This window comes from Melanotaenia boesemani, chromosome 1 (genome assembly GCF_017639745.1).
Source record: "Melanotaenia boesemani isolate fMelBoe1 chromosome 1, fMelBoe1.pri, whole genome shotgun sequence".
Classification (NCBI taxonomy): domain Eukaryota; kingdom Metazoa; phylum Chordata; class Actinopteri; order Atheriniformes; family Melanotaeniidae; genus Melanotaenia; species Melanotaenia boesemani.
Genome location: NC_055682.1, coordinates 14,355,999 through 14,378,840, shown reverse-complemented (window position 1 = coordinate 14,378,840; position 22,842 = coordinate 14,355,999). Strand labels below are relative to the sequence as shown.

General features: G+C 39.2%; 2 protein-coding genes and 1 long non-coding RNA gene across 4 annotated transcripts in view; 1 reads left to right on the top strand and 2 right to left on the bottom strand.

Annotated features, from left to right (window-relative positions):
* The window catches only part of pla2r1 (phospholipase A2 receptor 1), a 43,575-nt gene extending 38,675 nt beyond the window's left edge, over positions 1-4,900 (bottom strand). The window contains exon 1 of the mRNA XM_041980495.1: positions 4,593-4,900. Coding sequence (XP_041836429.1) covers positions 4,593-4,737 — 145 coding nt within the window. The 5' untranslated portion in view covers positions 4,738-4,900. The remainder of the gene's footprint in view (positions 1-4,592) is intronic.
* LOC121636754 lies at positions 918-1,632 on the top strand. The gene is made up of 2 exons (XR_006009765.1): positions 918-1,022; positions 1,300-1,632. It is a non-coding gene; the product is annotated as an uncharacterized LOC121636754 (long non-coding RNA).
* Positions 4,901-6,315: 1,415 nt separating the features above from the next.
* itgb6 (integrin, beta 6) lies at positions 6,316-21,687 on the bottom strand. 2 transcript variants are annotated; one of them, XM_041980518.1, is made up of 16 exons: positions 21,590-21,687; positions 19,553-19,622; positions 19,111-19,190; positions 18,722-18,920; positions 18,374-18,620; positions 18,078-18,243; positions 17,814-17,975; positions 17,208-17,303; positions 16,856-16,945; positions 15,572-15,706; positions 14,474-14,891; positions 14,169-14,391; positions 13,574-13,668; positions 11,306-11,422; positions 11,052-11,218; positions 6,316-7,832 (listed from the first exon to the last, which is right to left on the bottom strand). In XM_041980518.1, exons 2-16 carry the CDS (start codon positions 19,605-19,607, stop codon positions 7,734-7,736), a joined length of 2,349 nt encoding a protein of 782 aa, XP_041836452.1. In that variant the 5' UTR covers positions 19,608-19,622; positions 21,590-21,687; the 3' UTR covers positions 6,316-7,733. The 2 variants fall into 2 exon arrangements, with proteins under 2 accessions (XP_041836452.1, XP_041836443.1); XM_041980509.1 differs by lacking the exon at positions 21,590-21,687 and adding an exon at positions 19,785-19,824.
* Positions 21,688-22,842: the final 1,155 nt, after the last annotated feature.

Genomic DNA, 22,842 nt, shown 5'->3' with positions numbered 1-22,842 from the left:
CTCGGACAATTTGCCAGGGCCAATAAAGTTAGCACAATAGCCTTGACGGATGAGGAGGTGGCATCAGTCAAGGCCACATTCAAATGCGTCATATGCAGAGGTGTGTAAGGTAACACATATAAGGCATAGTTAAGCATTTAATAATCCCTAAGTTGTATGAGTTGGTTAATTTCCTTCAATTATCATTGTGTGTTGAGAAGCTCACATCGCTGCCCCACAAATTAAAAAACAAAAAACACTGATAATCATAGGGAATGTACCTACTAATCTATTTAGGGGTAGACCGAATGCAGTTTTCTGGCCGATCACAGATCTTTAAAAAATTTGATCTACCGATACCGATTTTTGCCGATTCCGATTTTTCACCACATAATGCTGCCAAATTGAAGACATGTTTTTCCGGTGGACCTTTGTTAACCCTTTGGACTCCAGGGGGCATTTTTGGGGGGATTTATCGTCCGGTACGTCTTGTGTTATTGCTGATAAAAAAGTTATCTTTAAAAATATAACTTGCAACTATAATACAAATGTCAAAATTGTCCCATTTGCTCACTGTTTCTCATGCCATTCTTAGAGGCAGTTTTTATCTGCTATGAGCTCCATCAAATATTTTACCCTTTGCAGTGTATTTTTCTAATATACAATGAAAAAAAGTTGCACAAAAACAAGTAACAAGGGTAATAGTAGCATAAATTACAGCACTGTGTAAAATTCCATACTATTCCATTGATATATTAGTCCTTAGACGTCAATTATTGCGTTCATAACAAAGTTTCATTCATGGAGACGACTCACAGACAGAGGAGTGAAGCATCTCGACAACTAAAGATCTTTGACACAGCACGTCACCGCAAGAAGCTTTACAATTGGATCTTTCAGCTCATGTGATACAACTCGATAATACGATTTGACACTGAGATTCCAACACAAACACCTTAGCTTAGCTTGGCTTCTCTACGTCCTGAAGAAATACCGGAGCTATCGGCTCAAATCTTGAACTTTTCTTTACAGAGAAGAAGACAGTAAGATCGGTTTCACATGTACTGATCCGCCGATAACCAATCCCCCAAAATTAATGAAATCGGGGACATCCCTAAATCTATTGTTTATAATTATGGGGATAGGTTAATTTCGACAGAGAGCCTCCATTCTCACTCCTAATCTGTCAGGTCATGTAATTAATTATGTCAGCTATTCCGGACCTCCGGCATATTTCCTCTTTAAGTGAATAAACTGACATGAAGCTGCTAATCATGAACAACTAATTGTTCTTACAAACAATTTTCATGCATCTTGCAGATCCAATGAGGAACCCTGTGGCAAGCTCATGCTGCCGTGGCCTGATAGGTTGCCAGGTGTGCATTGATCAATGGGTGGCCCATGAACCCAGCTGCCCAAAGTGCCGGGATGCAGACTTTGTTACAAAAATGTTTGAAATGACAGGCATGGAGGAGACTGTTCAGTTACTCAAAGACACTATTCGTGATTGATTTTTTTAATTTTCTTTTGTCCATATTTGGTCATTGTTTGCGTTAATGGTTATATATGGTTCTTGTTGTTACTTGTTTAAGTTAGTTAAATAGTTCTGTTGAGATGTGTTATGTGGTCGGAATAAATGACATTGTGTTTGCACTCTTGTTTACTGAGTACTTATTTGTTTCCTGAATTGTGCATTTGGAGGTGTTAGTTCCATTAGTTATTCACACACCACACAGACATGCATACAGTTGTTTTGTTTCAGCACATTAAAACCAAGACAATGATATTCCACTTGCAAGCTTTTGGCTGTTTTCAAATTAGCAAAATACAACCTTACATTACACGGTCTAACATATCCACTCTTAAATGTATGTCAGGGTGTATTTTACTGTAATTTCCAGCGGTCCAGACATGGGCCCGACAGTGAGGAGGACCAACATCACAGTGTCCTTCCAGGAGGGTCCTCAGGAAGAACGGTATGGACACCGAACTGCTGAAGACCTTCTACCACTCTAGTATTGAGAGCCTGCTGGTTTAACTATCACAGCACGGGGCCTGCACTGAGGACAACAGGAAGAGGTTTCAGAGTGTAATCAAAGCAGCAGAGAAGAATGCTGCCCTAATGGTACAGCAACCTTTTCTACCAGACCTCTGCCTAATAAGTAACAACTGAACTGAACTGGTTGTATTATTTTCAGATGATGTGATCTTGTGCAGCACTGGAGTAATACGCATTTAAAAGGTTAACATCTGTGTGCCAAGATATAGACAAAGGAGGAAAGAACAGTACTAATTTAGCCCAGTTCTCACTGTTATTCTGTACTTCCAGTGAAAGTAGGCTCTGCTTGTAGAGTAAGGACACCTCTCATGAAGAGTGATACAGCCACTGATTGTAAAAACCTCACATTGCTGTAATTAGAGGGATAAAAATAACAGTAATAGTTTGCCAGGGTTTGTGGGTGATTCGCTAAGATTGCTTGCGCCAAGGTCACAACTAGCAAGATGGAGATGGAGGTATTATTGGAAGAGAAATATTGGAAAATTGAAAATCCATAGATGAAAGTATCTCCGCACAGCCAAAAAAGTCGCTAGTTAATCAGGACATGGATAAGCAGTTGCTGTGTTGTGCCAACATGGTCTGACATCATGAGGTGCGTCTTCTGTGACCATACAGTGAGGTAAACCATGACAGCGCTGAATCAGGAGTAACGCTGGTCATTTATGTCCCGGTGCAAGGGATCAAAGTTGGGGTACATAGCTTTCAATACCAGCTGGTCTCGAGCGACTTGGAGATGGGAACGGCACACAGGAAGTAGAGGAGGGAGAGCTGAGCGCTTGGTGAGCTCTCCATCCAGGTCAGGAGCGCACTGCAAACATCAGAGTTTAAAAGTAAAAATAGAAAGACAAAATACATGTCTGATTTAATAACCGCTGATCAAAGCGTTGAATATTCAGTTTCATTTATATAAACTCAGGTTGATTCACGGTTTCCCTTTGATGTGTTGATTATTGATACATTTAAGAATGAACTAAATGACTGCACCAAACATCTGACTGATACACCTCTGAACTCCTGCAGATGGCTGCCTCCGCTCTCACCCAGAGGGTGCAGCCTCGCGCCTGCCTTTAAAAAGTGTTAAATCAAGGCGCAGAAATAGCGGCCGCACATTTACAGTAGTATTCAAATAGTGCGTGCAGAGCTGTCTCATCCCAGTCATCATTGCACGTTCTGGCTGAAATGTCCATAATGCAGATTCTCTCCAGGCAAACGTGCAAATCAGGTGTATAGTATTGTAAGGCGCAATCCATTTGTCATTTTAGATCAGCGACTTTTGCTGTGATGTCAGGTAGTTTTGATACCCGCAAACCAGATCCGGTCCAGATCCTGGAAAGTTGTTTTCGTGAACAATGACGAAATTATTTCATTGACGACCCATGACGAGACGCGTGCGCGAGTTAGGAGACGAGACTAGAGAAAATGTTTGAGGAACTGTCAGACATTTAGATTCGGAGATTTCAGCCTGTTGCTGTAATCTGTCAAAAGCTGCAGCCGCTCCTTGTTTGGACACGCCCACCACCTGGATGCACTACACACCTGCTGTCACACATAAACACGCGCGCTCACACACACACGTACACTGTTGAGTTTATTCATTGATGCAATGATGAGTGAATTCGTAGCTTCAACAAAGGGGTTCGTTGGTGGGAAACGGCGAGATGATGCTTAACATCCATCAGAAAGAAAAACACAACGCGTTGTAGAGGGAGGTGCCAATAAATGTGCCAGCATACAGCAACGAAGGTCTGTAGGCTACTGTGGTCTATGTAAAGTTAAAATAGTTAAACGCACTTAACAGCTTCGTTATTGAGGCACGCAGATTTGCTGCTTTGATCCGGTTTATTGTGTGATTGATGACATGCGTAATGGAATGTAGGCTACATAGTTGTGGAACATTAAACAAGGCAAACTGTAATTCAACTTGACAAATGAGTGCGTGGCAAACTGGACAAACTGAAGCGGTCAACAAAACTACGGCTGACCAGCTCTCCTCTCTCTGGCAAACCAGCGCCAGAGCCCCCCATCACCATGGCAACCAAAAAAAACAATCCATAAAACCATTGATCACTATCCATGACGACTTATATGGCTCCTACACAGATAGAATAATGATTAAACATCTCGTTCTGGCAAACAACCAGCTGTTTGCACGCTACTTTTGTTCTGAAGTGTTAACACTCTCCTTCCGCTTCCGGTCTGCCAGCCGTCACTATCTCGAATAAGAAACAAAAAAACGAAACAAGGAATTTGCAAAAACCAAATTTCGGCCGTTATTTGATTTGGATCTTTTCGTTTTTTCGTTTTATTGGGCCGAAAGCAAAAACCGTTTTTCCGTTTTTGGTTTAAAACGAAAAAAAGAAAAGGGGGCGCTGTTTCTGTTATTTCGTTTTTTGGTTTTGTCAGAAAAACGGATTATACTTTGATACCCGGACCTTATCTCCTGTACACAATTATCTTCCATGCAGAAGTACAAAAAGACGTGGACTTAGTGTGCAGAGCTCTAGGCTACAACTAAAAGAACAAGCGAGCAGCAGCCGCATTACTGGTAACTTACTGTAAAACTCCGTGAGCTGCTTTTTCTCCAGCACCTCATCGTCCTCCTCGGTGACACACTCGCAGCTTTTCGCCAACAATACAGTTACACAAAAAACCGCCACAACAGTCACGGAGTCGATGCGACGAGGCGAGTGCGTTAACATTTTGACAGCGGGATGCGGTGTCCACGAGCAAGCGTCCGCATATTCCGAGGCGTCCGGTCAGAGAGAGAAAGAGAGGGGGAGAGTATTTTTGGATTCGCTGTTTTTCATTCGTGGAAAAGTTCAGTTTTTCAGCGGGGAACCAGCGACGTCACGTTTGACGGAGGAGCTACTGCTGCCCGGTCTGAGAGCTGCATTCCTGCCGCTCTGCGCTCCTTCCACTGGGCAACAACCAGTAGTTTAATTTAGGCCAAAAAGACTGCTGGGGACAGAATCCGCTACCATTTGTGGAGCTTTCCTTAAACTTTTCTGCAGAGTTATCTGATAAGGATTAAGACATTGTTCATGAACTCTAACAGTAACAACTTTAGAAAACAACAAAACTTTTACATAACATATTTAATGTTCCCTTATTCACAACAACATCCTGGGAACCTTCTTTCAGTTCCCAGAAAGTCCTCTGGGTTTTGGGTTCCCACCCCCATTTTGATGAAACTCAAGTTTCCAAGAGCTGGGCCAGATGGATGGGGACATGGTGAAGCTCTAAAATCTTACCCTCAAGTGTCCACGTGCAATAGTGAACTTCATTGTTTTATGTTGTTCTACATCAACACTCCCATGTTGTTAATCATAGTTTTTACATTGTTCAGTAAGTCTTATGTCATTATGTATAAATTTGATAATGGACTTTAAAATATACACCAGATATGTTTGATCTGATTATTACTATTGTCTGATTACTCCCATTTGTTGGAATCTGATGTTCATGTAAACAAGCTTACTGCCATTACATGATGAAGCATATTACGCAATGCTGTTTACACGATCACTTGAATAATCTAATGACTGATAAATCCAGAAATCGGATAATGATTCAATTTTTGGTGTGTATGTAAACAGGCTCACTGATAAAACTACTGATTTGGCTCGAAGCAAGTTTTACTCATTAACAATAAAGTATAACTATGTGCAGCAGTGATTAAAGACAAATAATTCATACTCAATCTAAGTCAACAACTGTTTGCATTTGCATTACCAAAACATTTTCTACCCCTGTAAGATTCATAAAATAATATGAAAGGCTTTAGGAAATGTTCCCCTAGTGGCCTGCTTTGATAATTTTATGAACTAGTCTTTTGTGAATGCTTTTTGAAAACACCTTGAGGCATTTTTTATTTTGGTCAACACTTAAAAAGATATTTGAAACTAATTTCTGACAAAAAAATTATTACTTATTGAGCTATATGGAAGGAATGATCAAAAATATCTATTATTTAAATGACTTTATCCTAGAATGATATTTTGATAAGTCACATTTTCTCATTTTCACAAATCAAAGATGTAAACAATGTATTTTGATATTCACTTCAAACATGTTCACAGTTGAAAAAGTTTACCATGAAATTATATCACAGTGAAGACAACTGAAGCTTTGAGACATGAAGCTTGCAGACACAAGATTGGGTGAATGTGACGTACATGTAAAGTGCTTTGGATAAAAGAGCTATGTAAGTACAGACCATTTACAAGAAATGACCCTTCAGCACATCATGTATCTATTAAATAAATTTTGCAAAAGGAAAATATTTCATATTTATTCTGTATTTCACAAAGAGAACAAGAGCAGTGATATCCCTACTCTTATTCAAAGTGATGATAATAAAAAGTGGAATTTTAGAGCTCTTAAAGAGCTCTTGTACACATGAGAAACCATCCTTGAAGAGAAACTTTCTGCTGGGTCTCAATGCCTCACCAGTGTGGGTGAACACACAAAATAGCACTTGAACACACCACAAAGACGATTTTCATCTGTCACCCAGGACATATAGTCTATATCTGCACAAGACATAGCTCAGCAGTGCAGGAGGGGGCAGTAGAACACATCATTCAGAAAGGGAAAACAAAGACTGCAATAATAATAATAATAATCTCATCCAGAGCTGATCCCTTGTGTAATGATAATCTTTTTTTTTTTTAAGTTTCTTTACCGTCATTGCTGTGAAAAGGTTAGTTTGTTTTGGGAATATGAAGATGACAGAAGAGATTGTGTATGACATGTTAAGATGTGAGCTTTCTGTCATCACTGCTATGTTAACCTTCTCATGCACTAGTCTGAACAACCCATTAGACTGAGCACTATCACTAACAGGTGGAAAGTCAAAGTAAAACACAAGGATGAGACCAGTGTTCATTAATGCTCTAGGTGTGTCTGACAGCTGATTGTCAGTTAAGTGTATGTATCAGGCCCCTAAAGCGTTATTTATTTTTAACTAGTTGATGATTATCTAATGGGGTTTTGCATAAAATAGCAAACAACAACCCATCCTCATTTGGAAAAAAAAAGCCTTTTGCTTGATGCTCCTTTTATAACCAACTGTGACACCCTTACCTGTCACCAAGTAATAATGTTGACTGTAGAATAGTCCAGAATGCTTTTATCTGTATATTCTATAAACATGTATCCTTTTGTTGAATACTAATGTTTAAAACTGAATGCTAAAAAAAAAAAAAAAAATCAGTAAATAGATTAAAATTTTCCTAATTTTTGTGTCAAATAATAAAAAAATTCAACAGAACAAGTTATTAACATTAAAGGCTCAGCCTTGCTTTACAATAAAACAAACACAGCATTAAAAAAAATCATACACTTGTATATTTACATACATTTGAACAAACCAAAGCTCAGTAGTTGATCACTTGTAATGTAGTCTCTTTTCCAAGCTGCAGGTCACAATACACAAGCACTTGAATGGTGTTCAGTGTCTTATAGTACAACATTGGCAGTGCACTTTTACAGCAGTAAACTCATCATGTCTTGTCTCTTCACAGCGTTTTCTACTGTGTTAAAATATCTCAGCGTTAACACAGAGATTCACACAAACAGTTTTAATATCAACATTCTCTCTGTCTTGTACACACACACACACACACACACACACACAACACACACAAACTCAAGTGCACTCAGTTGATGATTTGCAATTGCCTCCAGTTAGTCATCAGTAGCGATTCATCGTAATAATCCTTTCTCTCTGTGTGTTCTTATAGGTTACATTTTGAAATGTAGATGTTGAGCTTCTAAAAAGAGGGTTGGTCCCCTGAAGAGAAAAAAAACAAAAAAAAAACAAAAAAACACAAATGCAAGAAGATCATCAAATATTGTCACAGATAAATTATTGTCCAGATCAGCCATCTCAAACTCTGGTCCTCGAGAGCCACTGTCCTGCAGGTTTTAGGTGTTTCCTTGCTCCAACACACCTGATTCAGATTAAATGGATCCTACAGCTTTTTGACAAGTTTTGCATAATGACCCATTAATTTAAGTTAGGTGTGTTGAAGTAGGGAAACATCTAAACCCTGCAGGACACTGGCCCTTGAGGACTGGAGTTTGAGATCCTTGGTCCAGATATTACCATCAACAATCTAAAGGAAAAAAAAAGTCAGGACCAACAGTGTTAGTCCTGTTAATCCAATCCAATTTTCCCAAATATCCTCATCACCATTGTCCTTTTAACACAATTTAAGAATATTAAAAAAAGAAAATAACATACAAACTAATTAAATTATGTTATGCGGCTTTGAATTATTTCAATATTACTCCTGTCACAAAACATGTTATTGGTGTAACTGCATCTCTAAACTGTTCTGGTGTCACAATCTATGATTAGAACTTGTGAGATAAGATTTCTGTAGTTTGTTGCTTTGGGTTGGACAATGTACCTGTGAGTAAATGTGATCTATGAATAGTACAAAGTGTAACCCCTGTCTGTATACACTGCCTGGCCCCCCAAAAAAAGTTACTACCTGGATTTAACTAAGCAAATGGTACGAGCCTCCTATTAGATAATTACTGCATGGGTGATTATTTGTCAGCCGGGAACAAGTTATTTAACCCCAACTAATGCAATGAATAGTTTCTCCTTTCTTAAACAACCATATTTAAATACACATCCAATGTTAGTGAAGAAGACATTAGTCTGTTTTTAGAAGGGTCAAATCATTGGCATGCATCAAGCAGCAAAAGCATCTCAGGAGGTTGCAGAAACTACTAAAATTAGATTAAGAACTGTCCAACGTATTATTAAAACTAGAAGGATAGTGGGGAACCATCATCTTTGTGGAAGAAATATGGGTGTTCAAAAAATCCTGAATGATTGTGATCAGCTAGCACTTAAACGTTTGGTGGAATCAATTAAAAGAAGAACAACAGTAGAACTCAGAGCTATGTTAAGTAGTAAAAGAGCATTTCCACACTGACACTGTGAAAGGAACGCCAGGGATTGGGAATGAACAGTTGTGTAAGCATAAGAAAACCACTAATCAATAAGGCTAGCCAGAGAAAAAAGGCTTGAATTTGCTAGGGAGCATAAAGATTGGACTCTGGAGCCATGAAAGAAGTTCATGTGGTCTGATGAGTCCAGATTGACCCTGTTCCAGAGAGATGGGAGCATCAGGGTAAGAAGAGAGGCAGATGAAGTGATGCAGCCATCATGCATAGTGTATAAGCCTGTGGAAGCAGTGTTATGGTCTGGGGTTGCTGCAGTTGGTCAGGTGTAGTCTCAGTAACATTATGTGCCCAAAGAATGAGGTCAGCTGACTACCTGAATATACTAAATGACCAGACTATTCCATCAACTGATTTTTTCTTCCCTGATGGCATGGGCATATTCCAAGTTGACAATGCCAGGATTCGTTGGGCTCAGATTGTGAAAGAATGAGAATATTTGGGATGTGCTGGAGAAAGCTTTACGCAGTGGTCGGACTCTCCCATCATTAATACAAGATCTTAGTGAAAAATTAATTAACTAGATGGAAATAAATCGTGGGACATTTCAGAAGCTTATCAAAACAATGCCACAGCGAATGCTGCTGTAATCAAAGCTAAAGGCGGCCCAATGAAATATTAGTCATTCTTTTCTTTTTGGTGGCAACTTTTTTTTATTTATTTATTTTTTTGGCCAGGCAGCGTATATCTTCCTATCAAGGCCTGTGAATTTTGGTTCTTATAGGTTTAGCTCTTGTTAGATCTTCGTGTTGTATTATTTCCTTAGTCTGTCCTTTGGTTTTCAGTTTGGGCTGTCTTTAGGTTCAGGCTGATTTTTCTGTGTTAGGTTTGCTATCAGTTTTATTTAGTAGAGGTTATCCTCTTGTGTTTTCTGTTGTTTACTTCCTGTTACACCTAGTTCTTAGTTGCTGATTGCCACACCTGCTCACTTAGTATATAATTGTCCTAAGTTCCTTTGTTCTCTGACAGTTCATTGTTGCTGTTATTTCTGACATCCAGTCAGTGTTTTTGGAGCTTTTTGTTTGTTTATATGTAATAAAGCTTAAGTTTCTCTGTCCTCCTGCCTTACAATCCTACATTTGGCACTCTCAGTTTGGAGAATTGTGGTTTCCTGATGTGCTAGTTAAAGTTAAAAGCAACCTCAGTTGCTTTTAACTTAAACTAGCACAACTACTTAAACTTCAAAGATTTCACAATGGTTTGAGTACATTCTACAAACTTGTACACCTAATCAACTCTGCATCAGACAGTTTGCCAAATTACTGATGAATCATGTTAAGTGCCATGTTTGTTCATAAGTGTTTAATGCAAAAGTGATGCATGTCAACATTCCCCAATAGTGTAAGCTCAAAGTGCTGTAAGACTTTGAGTTTGATATGGTTTAGACATGGGTTGCACGGTGGTCTGGTGGTTAGCACCGCAGCCTCACAGCAAGAATCGGCTGGGGGGAGGTTAAAACCTGTGGGTTGGTGGCCTTTCTGTGTGGAGTTTGCATGTTCTCCCCGTGTATGCATGGGTTCTCCGGCTTCCTCCCACCGTTCAAAGGTTAATAGGGCACTGTAAATTCTCCCTAGGGGTTAGTGTGAATGGTCGTTTGTTCATATCTGTGCTGGCCCTGCGATGGTCTGGTGACCTGTCCAGCGTGTACCCTGCTTCTCACCTGCTAAAATGCTGGGATAGGCTCCAGCTTACCCCTGACCCGTAATGGACTAAGCAGTTGAGATAATGAATGAATGATTTAGACAGAGAAAGATGGACTCTTCTATGGGCCCTTCTAAGCAGCTTTAAGCTTAAGCTCAGCCATTCAGGAAACCATCTGACAAGTAGAGAGTGCTCTGATTTTTGATTGCTACCATGAACAGCATTGTGTAGCAATAATCACATAAAAGAAAGCCACTTAGCTTATCATGCAGACACAGTCTCTTATCTAAAGAGCTTATTGTTTGGTAATGTCATTGGATTTTTTAAAAAGAAGAAACTATAAAATATCCACAACCTTAAAAAAAAAAAAAAAAAAAAATCAAGGCCTTACCGTCTGCCATTTTGCCTTTGCCCTTTCAGCCTCAAACTTGGCCACCTCTTTGCGGTCATGGACTGATATGAGCACCTTCCACACAGCCAACAGGATCAGACCAATACACACCACAGAGAGGGAGACCCCCAAAATAATCATGGGGATGTTAGGAGGCTCTGGGCAACCTGAGGAGAAGCAGTGGATGACCTGTGTTTTACCCCAAAATGGTAAAATTTGTTTTTACATCTTTCTTGTCTTGTTATGAAGCTTACCGGACATCTGCAGATTGTAGGCAATGGCTCCCATCTCACCTTCGGCCACACTAAAAGACATCCAGCACTCATTTTCCATCATTAGTGTGCATGACTTAGAAAGACTCTTGTCATAATCTGAAAAAAAATGTGAACATACACATTCATATTGAAGGAGTGAATCTATTGTAAATATATCATCTTTCCTTTTGTAAGTGCACTGAGGATGTAAAAGGATACACTCTTCTCTGTTTTGCTGTCAGTGTGATTTCCATATCAAAGACTAATCTGGTGTGTGCGCATGTGTGTGGGCCACACAACATCTGAAAATCCTCTGTGATCATCAGATATACTTCTCAGTTTGCACAAATGTAGTGGTTTTAAAATCAACTCTACTATGGAAGGAAGACCAGGTTCTTTGGCTATTCACATGCATTACAATAGCTCTGCCTGTACAACAAGGTAAATAATATGTTCCCCATTGTCCTGCACAACCCAAAAGGACATGTTGTGTTAGAGAGGAGGGTGCAGACTTCAGAGAAACACTCGAGTTGATGGAGGTCAGCATTCCACCCAATCACTGACCCACACTGAAACTTAGTATGTTGATACAGATATCACAAAAACTGAGCTGAGAGGGCAAATTCTAATGACAAGCATTTACAGCACAACTGAAGGATCATTAAAAAAAATTATATAGTAAGACACATTTTTAAGATTCATTTGACAAAAACCGAGCATGAATGTATTTTTCAGTTTGCCTAATTCAAAGCACCTGTTCAACTTTCTGAACGACTCCTTTTAACTGATTAAATCCAATGACAAATGAAAGCCGAAAGTCAACTTGCACAGACCTGAAACCTGCTTCAGATCCTGTTTGGTGGTTGCTCAGAGAGAAAATGTGCGGTTTGCTGTCATTGATTTGTTATTACATCATGGTGACAGTTGCAAGCAGGGACTGTTTTATAAATGTTTCCTTGTGAGTTTCTTTCAAAACATTCAAGTTTGGATGCCAACGTGCTTTGCACGCTTCAGCTATGACGACAAACAGTTGGGTCATTCCAAGCCAACCAAACCATCCCAAACCCTAAATATATATATTTTAGTGATAAGTTTAGCACCTAAACTATTTTTTTCTTATATTTTCTGTGACTTTACCTACTTTCTTTGGAATGAAATCTCTTCTAAACATCAACAAAACACTGAGGATTATTAATAAATACACACCTGCTACAGAATGCTTTAAAGAAGTCAAATAAATATCTCAAAAATGTATATCTCAGGAAGTTTTTACTTTGTTGCAACAATTTTATTTATTTATTTTTTGTTCTGTGACGTATTTTTAATGTAGTTGTTTGGTCCTGCATTAAACACCCAGTCTCATGTTTAAAGGTATTTTGATTGTAGATTTTTATGGAAAAGAAGAACAATTGCTAATATACAACAAACTAGCAACTGTTACTTTTATCATTCACGATTTAAATGATAAACCACATTTTGACCAAGTATTTGATTTAGATTGGAGAGCAAAAACAGGTAAAACTGTTTATTATATGGTAATTTATGAGACAAACAGTGATTGATGTGCGTGTGTGTGTGTGTGTGTGTGTGTGTGTGTGTGTGTGTGTGTGTGTGTGTGTGTGTGTGTGTGTGTTACAACTGTAACTGAACGAGAAATTGTCTGAGAACATATGATTTTGCAATATTGTACAGATCGTTGATACTAAAGCAACACAGATACTTCTGAAAGCCAGAGCAGGTAGAGTAAAGAATCCTTTGTTCCTGAGTTCCTAATCAGGTTTCTAGTTCAGAAAAGTTTTAATCTACTGGAAATTATCACAACAGCTGAGCTCTACAGAGATCAGCTCTGTCAGCGGAGAAAAAAAAACCAAACAAAAAAAAACCATCAATCTTTAAACCCAAACGTGTTTTCATGAGTCATGCTCACAGTATGCAATCCGTGTGCACAAATATCCATAATTCATGTCATAAACTGTCTGCTGGACTTTGAAATAGCTTCATGGATTCATTGTTTATGCCCACAAGTAGCAACTCTGACCAATCAATGCCCTGTAGCAGGCGGTATTGTACAGTAACATGTAATCTAAGAAGACAAGGAGCGAAATATTATCATGGATGCTTGTTTTATAGAAATACTTTGAATGATAAATTGGCCTACAAAATCTGATTGCATGTCCGTGCATGAGAAGCTTTGATGGAGCTGGCCCAAACAAGGTAATATGAACAGGACCGTGCGCATAGATGTAGAAACCCTGTAGGCATCCTTACCTGCTGTTACATTGATGGAAATGTTATCAATGTTGCACTTCTGATCACACAACTCACGATCATCTTCATCTTGAAGATGGCACTCCACACAGGCCCTGATGTTGACACAAACAGTAAAACAAAAGCACAGATTTACCTTAAAGATTATATAATAACCCCTGGTAGTCAAGGTTTAATGAAGCTCCAATCACTGATGCAGGACACAAAGAGGAATCACTGGGTCGGTCACTTATCAGCATTTTCCCAAGGTTTTGCTCATTCTCTATCACCAGTCTCCCCTGTAATAGTGCTATCAAATAGCACCAGCCCTGACAGCTGCTTTACAATGGAGAAAGGAAATCTTTTAGTGCTATGTTAGGGACATTAGTGTCTTTTGATGTTACATGGGAGGTGTAGACACATGTTAACAAGGAAAACTGAATCTGATATCCCTGAACTCAAAAGAACAGACAGATCGTGTGGCAAAAGAAAAAAAAATATCTTGTATCTTTTAGTTAAGGACATATCAATCATAACAGGAAAGCTGACAAAATCCACATTCACATTACACCCATATTCAGCTAAAAGAAAAGATGGGGGTAAAGTGTTTACTCACCTTGCAGAGCTGCAGGCATCTTTACATGTTGGGCACTTCTCGCACTTTTCCCCAGATGCTCCAGGAACAGTGCAGACACACCGGCCACACTTGCATTTCCCTCTGCCGCTGCAGAGCCCAGCGTCCTCTGACATGCACATATCAGTGCTGGTGCTGCAGTTGCAGTACTCCCCTGTCCACCCACTTTCACAGTGACACTCGCCACAATCACACACTCCATGACCTACAAATATAAAATCCCTAAAGAATCATGCTCACCAAAAACTGATGTGGACAAGTCACAGTATTCATATGTGACTACTCACCTCCGCAGAGCTCCCCACGGAAGCGAACACATGAGTAATTGTCACACTCACAGTAAGGTCCATAGATGCGGCCAAAACTGGACGCATGACACGAGCACTTCCCACAATAACAGTGCCCCTGACCATTGCATATCTCTGAATCATTTGTTGCAAGGCAGTTACTCAACAAAGAACTCTCCTCATTGCATTCACAGTGCTCTCCCTGAAATCCCGGCTGACACACGCAGACGCCACATTGGAAAGCTCCTTGACCCTCAGTGCACTGGCTGCTGTTTGCTGTAAGAGGATGCTGGCAGTCACATGAGCAAAGAGACTCCAGTTCCACCTCCAAGCTGTCCTGTAAGCCCACTGGTTTGAGGGAGAAGTGCCGGAGTCCTGACAGGCATTCCGAAAGCTTCACGGACACATTAAACAATACCTGTAGAACAAAGAAAAGGTTCAGTGAAACCAAGTTCAAAACTACTGATCCCAGGAATCTCTGGATCTCTGTGTTGTAAAACTCCAGAGGAAAGTGTTGAAAGCCAGTAAATCTGTAATTATGTTGTAGTGACTGATATGTTCCCTTATTTAGAGAAACATGAGGTCTGGTCAGTGTTTGAAACTATCCTGCATGAACCATCCAGCATTATTAAATACTAAAATCTATTGTGCTTTAATACTGTAGACTCAATACTCCTCTTTGAGCATTTTTCTTAAAATATGTAAAAATCCCCCAAAAAACATCAAGCCACTCAAGTTAAACTAGGAGAAAGCTAAGGCTGAAACAAATAACTAAGTTCATTACCAGTAAATTCAAATTTGTTTTCATTCATATACAAATTCGCTAATGAAACCTGTCTGAGTTAAAACACACTAGTTTATAGCACATAAAGGATTTTTTTTTAATTCCTTAATACCTGAATTTATTTATAGTTATGTAAAAACAAAATATATACAGGAAAAAATCGAGGAAAACAATTGAAAAAATAAAATATTAGTTTACATATGTTAGTTTATAATATATTTATACAGTACTCTGAAATGCAACAGCCTGTATGAAAAACTAACAACAAATACAACAACAGAAAAAAAGCCTTATTTGAAGCAGAATCAACTCACCATCTCTCCTGGTTTGATGTTGGAACACAATTTTAAATCAGGAAATACAGTCCCATTAGGACAAATGGTTGTGAAGGACATCTGTAGCTCTTCTGTGTCTCCAAGGGCCTCAAGCTCAATCTCTGACCGCAGCTCCTGGAAAACAGTTCATAAGCTGTACATTATAACAGCATGTATGGAAAAGCAGTAGATACCGAACAGAAAGTTTTTCCTTTCTAAAATACCCCAACTTCTAAACCATGGTATTAATACAGTGACTTTTGTTATCATGAGGTGGGATTTCCAAGGCTGTGGCTGTAATTATACTGTCACCCCACAGTGACCTGTGATGTGCCAGCGTCTTTGAAACCTCCTATATAATTCAGCCTTTTAGATGAGTCATCATCCCAGGTGTGCTTGGTTACTCAAAGCACCTGAGTAAAGAATGACAGCTAACCTCAGCTGGAGAAAGAACTGCCTTTGAATGACGAATGCATTCTGTGACAGACTGTCTGGGTGCTATCAGAGGGTTAATTTCGTGTGGGTCTGCAGTTGTACTGTGTCTTCAGTGTTGCTATGGAGGAGAAAACTGGGACATATATGGGATATACCCAAGTCTGTAAAACAAATTCAAAAGAATGCATTACAGTTCAGTAAATTCATTTAAAAGTGGCTAAGACAGCTATCCAACTAAGGAACAAAGGCTTATTCATGATATTAGGTAAGTATAAATACTGTTCACTAAAATATTCCTGTCTGTAGTATTGTTCTTCTTTTTAAAGCAGTAAATCTACAATCAGGGACTCCTCTCCTGGTGTGGTCAACCTGGGTGTAAACAATGCAACTGACAAAGTAATTAAAGGACTGTGCACCACCACCACCAGTCACTGCCGCCTGGGGGGATTTACCAAACGGCACAGCGGGCTGCAGTGGAGAGAGAGAGTGGGGAAGAAAGAAAGAGCAAGTCAGAGGGGCGAGGAGATCAAACAGCCAGAACAAGCAGAAACTTGCTGTCAAACAAGCTGATGCAAAGCACTGGGTGGAAGAGGCAAAAAATGCAATAGAGGAAAGAATGAAATAGGAAAAGCAAGGGAGGGCTGTTGGCTGTCATCTAAAAATGATGATGTACAGAAGATTAACTAATGCATTTTTTAAACACTTTTCTGGGGCTCAGCTTCAACATAGTTGGACAAATTACTTTGTTATAATAACACAACAACAGCTTTCGCTGCTTTTACAACAGGAAGGTGTTTTCTGTTTATTTCTTAACATTCTACATCCAGATTACCAAGACTGTATATTTACTTTGTAAGCTGTCACAATCAGTTCCAGGATATTCCGTGAATCTGCTTCCAGGACTCCAACTGTGGCGCCAGGTATGAGGTTTGCATAGTTCTAAGAGAAAAACAAAACAGATAAAACGTTATCTTGTCATTCCAAATGTGGGTAGCATCATAGTCCCAAAAGCAAATAATAATCATAATAATAATAAAAAAAACAAAACAAACAATAAAAACATGGAAAAGGCATTGGAAAAAATGGGCTAGTTCTAACAGGTTGCATGAGATTCCAACTCAACAGATAAACATGTTAACCTCAAGAAGCACTTGCATTATTCTACTTTGGACCTATGCTCGTGGAGAGAAGTTTCTTTTACCTTATAGATGTTTGTTTGCTTTTCCGTCACAGCAAAAATAAGCAGGATGTTGTTCTCTACTACTTTGTCAATTAGCTGACCAAGAGTAGGATACTCCTGGAAAAAAAAAGGTTAAACATGAATATACCAGACAAACATCACCGTTAGTTTCTAACTGTGTTCAGCCAAATGAATCGGGCCTACTGAAGCTAAGCTTAGACTATGTGGTTTTGTTTTGGCAGTAGCTGGTCAAAGAAATAGGCCATCTCTGGCTCTAAAGTTATGGTGTGTGGTTGAGTCAGTTTGAGCTGAGAAATTAAACTTCTAGCTACATTTGGACCAACATTTATGGCAACCAGATTTTAGGAGAAATAAAGACCTGGCTCAGTCTCAGCATCCAGACTAGTTCTGGAGCCAACTTTAGGGTGTCACAAAAAACTACCAAGCTGATTTTTGTGATACCTAGTGATAAGTTCAAGCACTGACAAAGGATTACTTTAAACTTGGGTGCAGATAGAATAACATTTGCTAAAACTGCCAAAATAATCAAAGCCCTTAGCAGAGGATGCATGTGGCATGGTGGCTTAGGGAATTTAATTTGTTTTTGCTACCAGGTTGAGGATTTACCAGCACTGTGGACATGGAGTATTCATTGTTGACATCCAGGTGACACTTCCCGTCATTAGGAATCACAATTCCAGCCAATTTACTATCCATGCCAAAGTGTGAGTCACCGTCACTGACAAACACCAGCAGACGCATCGAATCATTCCTCCATCCTATTTTGTCCTATAAGGCAGACAAAACTGACTAATCAAATAAGAAAAATTAACATGACGGATTCACAAACTAATTAAAGTGATTTAAGAAATTTTACATGCAAAATCTTACCCCACAAACAGCTGCTTGCATGACAGCATCAAAGCCACACTCCAACTCATCCACATTTGCGGATACACGTTGCTCCGTGATTATCTTGTTGAACCTGTCCGTTTTGCTTGTCAAAGACAAGACATGTTTATAACCAAATGTTGGCTGACAAGTTATGGCTGCATCGCTGTAACACATCAGAAATGTAAAAAAAAAAAAAACAAAGAGTGAAAACTGAGGACCCACATAATATTGTTCCAAGTTCCAACCTCAGAGCAGAGGATGCTGCTGAGTCCTTTGGTCATGATACTGCATACCTGCAGGGGTTGTTCAGATGTTCCTCTGTGATCTTGATGAAAGGAAGGACAGGCTTCTCCACAAAAGAGCCAAAGCCCATGCGAAATTTACTGGTGAGGTTGGCCATCTCTTTAGACAGAGAGGAGCCCAAGTCTTTGATCATCTCCAGATCATCGATCATGGATGCTGACAAGTCCATCAGGTAATAAATGTCCACAGGATAATCCTCCGTGTGTTGTACTTTAACCTGGAAAGTCACCTCACTACCTGTGCAAAACACAAAGTCAACCCTTTATTTCTGTCTGAAAAATGAACAACCACCACTGAAGTCATCTTATCAGTTCCAAATAGTTTTTGGAATTGCATACCAGGTCGCAGCTTGAGGGACATTTTTTGTGGGGAGATTTGAGTGTTGTTTGTGTTGCTTGTCTTTTTCCCAAGTGGACGATCCTGGAGAATATGGCCTTTAGAAATGGGGAACTCAACATGGCCCCTGGCACATCCTTTTTCTAACAAGCTATCTGCTGTGTCACACCTTTCAGAGACTGACAACCAGTCTGTAAAATTCTGAGACATGAAGGAGAAAGTCAGACATTGTGCTGTTGACAGGTTGACAACTAAGATTGTTTTGTAGCATGCTATAAAACAGGGCAGCTCCACATGCAAGCACGTATTTACTAGATAAATTAAATAAATGAATAAAAATCTATGTCCATTTACATGTTGTGATTTCATACATGCAAATGTGCCTATTTACCTCCTGTGTGCACCAGGCACAGTGAGGACTGAGCTGCAGACACTCATCACAAGTCACAGCACTACCAGTTGAACATGTTCCTGAAGTACACATAAACACACTTCACAGTTACAGTGAACTTGTTAAACATCCACCACAGTTTATTTACACATTCAAGCCTTTCCGGGCAAAAGTTGTGCCTTTTAACATGATGTAAGCTTCTGGGCCTTGTAGAATGTGGTTAATTTATTAGCATGTAGAAATATTCTAATTAGTAAGGCAAAGTCCTATTAGGCTTCCACCCTGAAAGGCTTTGATAAATAAAAAAAAAAAAGTTTCATAATGGAAATTTCCTTCACATCGTCTTGACGTTGGTGTATTCTCTTGCTCCCGTTTCTCTTTGTTTGCACCTGACAAACGTGTTGCCCTTTAATGTTTCAAACCGAACAAAATTCCCGCTTACCCTCCACGGTGTTGATCCAGTACCGGAGAATCAGGCTCAGCAGTATAAGTCCCATGAGTCCGTGAGGTTACTGGTTGAGAAGAAACAGAAGAAGAATGTTGCCAGTTGTCTCATGGGCTATTTACAGGAGTGAAACATATCCAGGCTCATGTCTCCTCAAACGAAAGTAGACCGGGAGAGCGCTGCCGTTCCGGAGCACCTGGATAAAGGAGGAGGTGATAGCTGACTTTACCTGCGCTACCTTGTAAGACCACTTCCGTCCAGGACAGGTGAGAAAATGAGGCGGGCGCGAGATGATTTTACAGCCAAATAATGCTCCGCTGTCCTCTGGGTTTTCATTTAAGTTTATTTTATTTAAGTTATTTATTATTGTTGTTGTTGTGGCCTTTAAATCACTGCCGTCAGCAGTAATATTTAACAGGATTTGAAAATATTACAAATCTTTAAATCTTTTTCATTGAAAAAGATTTAATGATTTTATAGATATAAAGTAGAAAACCTTCAGGTTATCAACCATTGGACTAAACCGCTTTTTGCAAAGCAAAATATGTTAACACTTAAGCAATCAGTAATAAAATATCTGACATTTATCTGATGAATAAGAAATTTCAATATATACTGCTGTTCTATATTATCTTAATTATAGCACAAGTTTGAATACACAACATGCTCTTGTTATGAAATGTTTTCACAATATTATAAGTGAGTTATTTTCCTCAATGATGATCCATATAATCCAGATAGATCTCACGTTGTTATTGGAAAAAAATGAAGAAATTACAGGAGCACAAACTGAAGTAAAAAAAGAGCCCCATTAAAAAAAAAAGTCTACCTGTAGGCATGACCATTTGTAATTCACGTATAAAAGAAAGTGACTACCAGCCACATGATGTGATGAAACCTTTTCTATATGTATTTAAGTTTAGCTCCTTATGATCATCTCTGTAAAGTTAATGTTTTGCTGATTTGTGTTACAGCACTTCTATGTACTGCAGAATTTACATTTACTTACCTCACCGTACTTGTAGGAATTTCCAGTATCCACATTACTAATAGATTGTTTTACCCCTTTTACTTGACTTAACTGGTGGGCTTTAAGTAAACAGCACTAATAATGCTGTTGCTACACTGAAGACTAATAAAATACAGACAAGCCACACCATAAGCAAATACAGCAGTTTCTACTCTCGCTAAACCAGACACCTTAATGGAAGATATGTTAATATTTAACTCAGCTGCATGAATCATAGTTATTGTCTCAAGACTTTTTCTGTTTGACGATTAACTCATGACAACCTTCCAGGATATGAAATATGGCCAAGTGTGTGTCTAATTCAAGGGGTCAAATGGGGTGGCGTTGCGTAGGTGTTGAACCATTGACAGCTGCAGTGCAAATATTACTGCTTGTCCTAGCTCAGAGGAATCTTACAATTTAGCACCACGCCCACTCTGAATCTGTGTGAGTGCCATCTGTCACCCCAAAACAAACCCCACCTCCACTCCCCTTACACAAATACCTCTCTGCTCCTCATATTTTGACCCTTCTCACCCAGTAGACCTCTTGATGTGTGCATGTGTGAAACTGCCATTTCATTCATTCCTCATTTAGGTTATTTCCCATCATTACCTGCCTGTCAGTCTACTTGTGATGGGTTCCCCTTCCCACTTCTCCTCATAACTCTTCTAATCTCTGCCTGAATAAACTCTTCAGTATGATGCAATCATGCACCATTTTTTTGCAACATCCCATTTGATCAAATAGGCTGGATGCCTTAAGGTAGGATAAGGTGACACGTTTGCACTTTACTGTCTCATATTTCAACCTGACTTTCATTAAAAAGATGTAACCTGCTCGCTTTCCGTTTGTTTCTTGGGAATTGTCTGTTTTCTCTTATAAACTCCATCAAGGACATGATTTTAAAAGAAAATAAGGCTTATCAAAATTAAAATATTCCCTGAATTATTCTGTCAGCACTATACACATTCACTACCCATAAAAATGAATGTGTACATTAACTCTCCAACAAGCAGACTCACCTTCAGGGGTGTCCTCTGATAACATGCTGTCCAGTCTCAGTCTTTCTTCCTTGTCATCGAGTGAAAAATAGAAAGAAATGGAGATGCATCAGACCAGCACATTCGGCCCTATTGTATCCCAGCTCTCCTCAGAGTAACAGTAAACCTATTGTAACAGCGCCCTTTATGAAGCATGGCGCTGGGGTGACCCTGCTGCCCATGCTCCTTGGCTCATTTGTGCGTTTGTGTGTGTGCGTTTGAAAGTGGGTGAGTGGGTGTGCATGCATTCAAGGGTCATGTGTGGGTGTTTGTACAAGCTCCAACTTGCCCATATGTGTGTGTAGAAGGAGGCTGCAGTGATAATGAGTGACAGTAGCAACTGCTGACTGTGAGACCTCCACAGGAGTCAACTCATTTATTAGGAGACCCCACTGATGTGCTTGCATTGCTCTCTAGAGGCTGAACCATAACATTTCTGACTCAAATGTAAGGACTTTGGGACAAGTCTGGATCGTGCATGTGTGTGCTCATGTTTGTTCAAGTTCAATTACTTCCTGCAATGAAAAAGTGGATGAGGACAAGGAGTACCAACTTTAGTAATACAGACTCCTTCATACAGTGGTATGGCAAGAATGCAAGTCTACACACACATACACATGTAAGAGGTACAAAATAACAAAGAAAAGGTCCAAACCATAAACGAATAAAAGATCAAACAGATCCCAAAATCACAGTTTTATTTCCTGAGGCCATAATAACTTTAAGCATACAACTTTCTTTTATTAGAAACTGCGTTCAGACAAGAATCTACAGTCATACCGAGTTGAATGCTTGCAGCAACATGTTAGCGTTGACATACAGATTTAAGAACATGCAAACATTTTCTAAGCAGCTCTGAACACAAGCTGGAAGCTTATTGAAAATGTTATTAATTCATAATCTGGGGACTAATAAGGTGTGCACCAAATTTCAAAGCAAATCAAGTAGAGAGCTCTTCCTACATGGAGCATCAACATATGTGCAATCAGACCATCCTTGGTGAGTTTTCTAAATATTAATTAATAATAAAAAAAAAAAAATATTTAACCAGTTCAAGCAGAAGGAAAATATTCTCACGGTCACTTTGTAAAGTTCACCTTATTTGAATAAAAACTATCATTACAAATGTAGAAACATCATCCATTTAATGAGTTGTCATAATACACACTTATTATGAGTATAGGAGAAAAGGAGCACAAAAAAACTAAATGTACATGTTAGATACCATCCGGATT

Bases quoted from the DNA above. Each gene is read 5' to 3' on its own strand.
- itgb6 (XM_041980518.1), bottom strand. From the start codon at position 19,607: ATGGGACTTATACTGCTGAGCCTGATTCTCCGGTACTGGATCAACACC. The intron at 11,423-13,573 runs GTAAGGATGCCT...ATTTTTTTTCAG, and splicing joins TTCCATCAATGTAACAGCAG to ATTATGACAAGAGTCTTTCT. The intron at 11,219-11,305 runs GTAAGCTTCATA...GCTTCTCCTCAG, and splicing joins CTACAATCTGCAGATGTCCG to GTTGCCCAGAGCCTCCTAAC.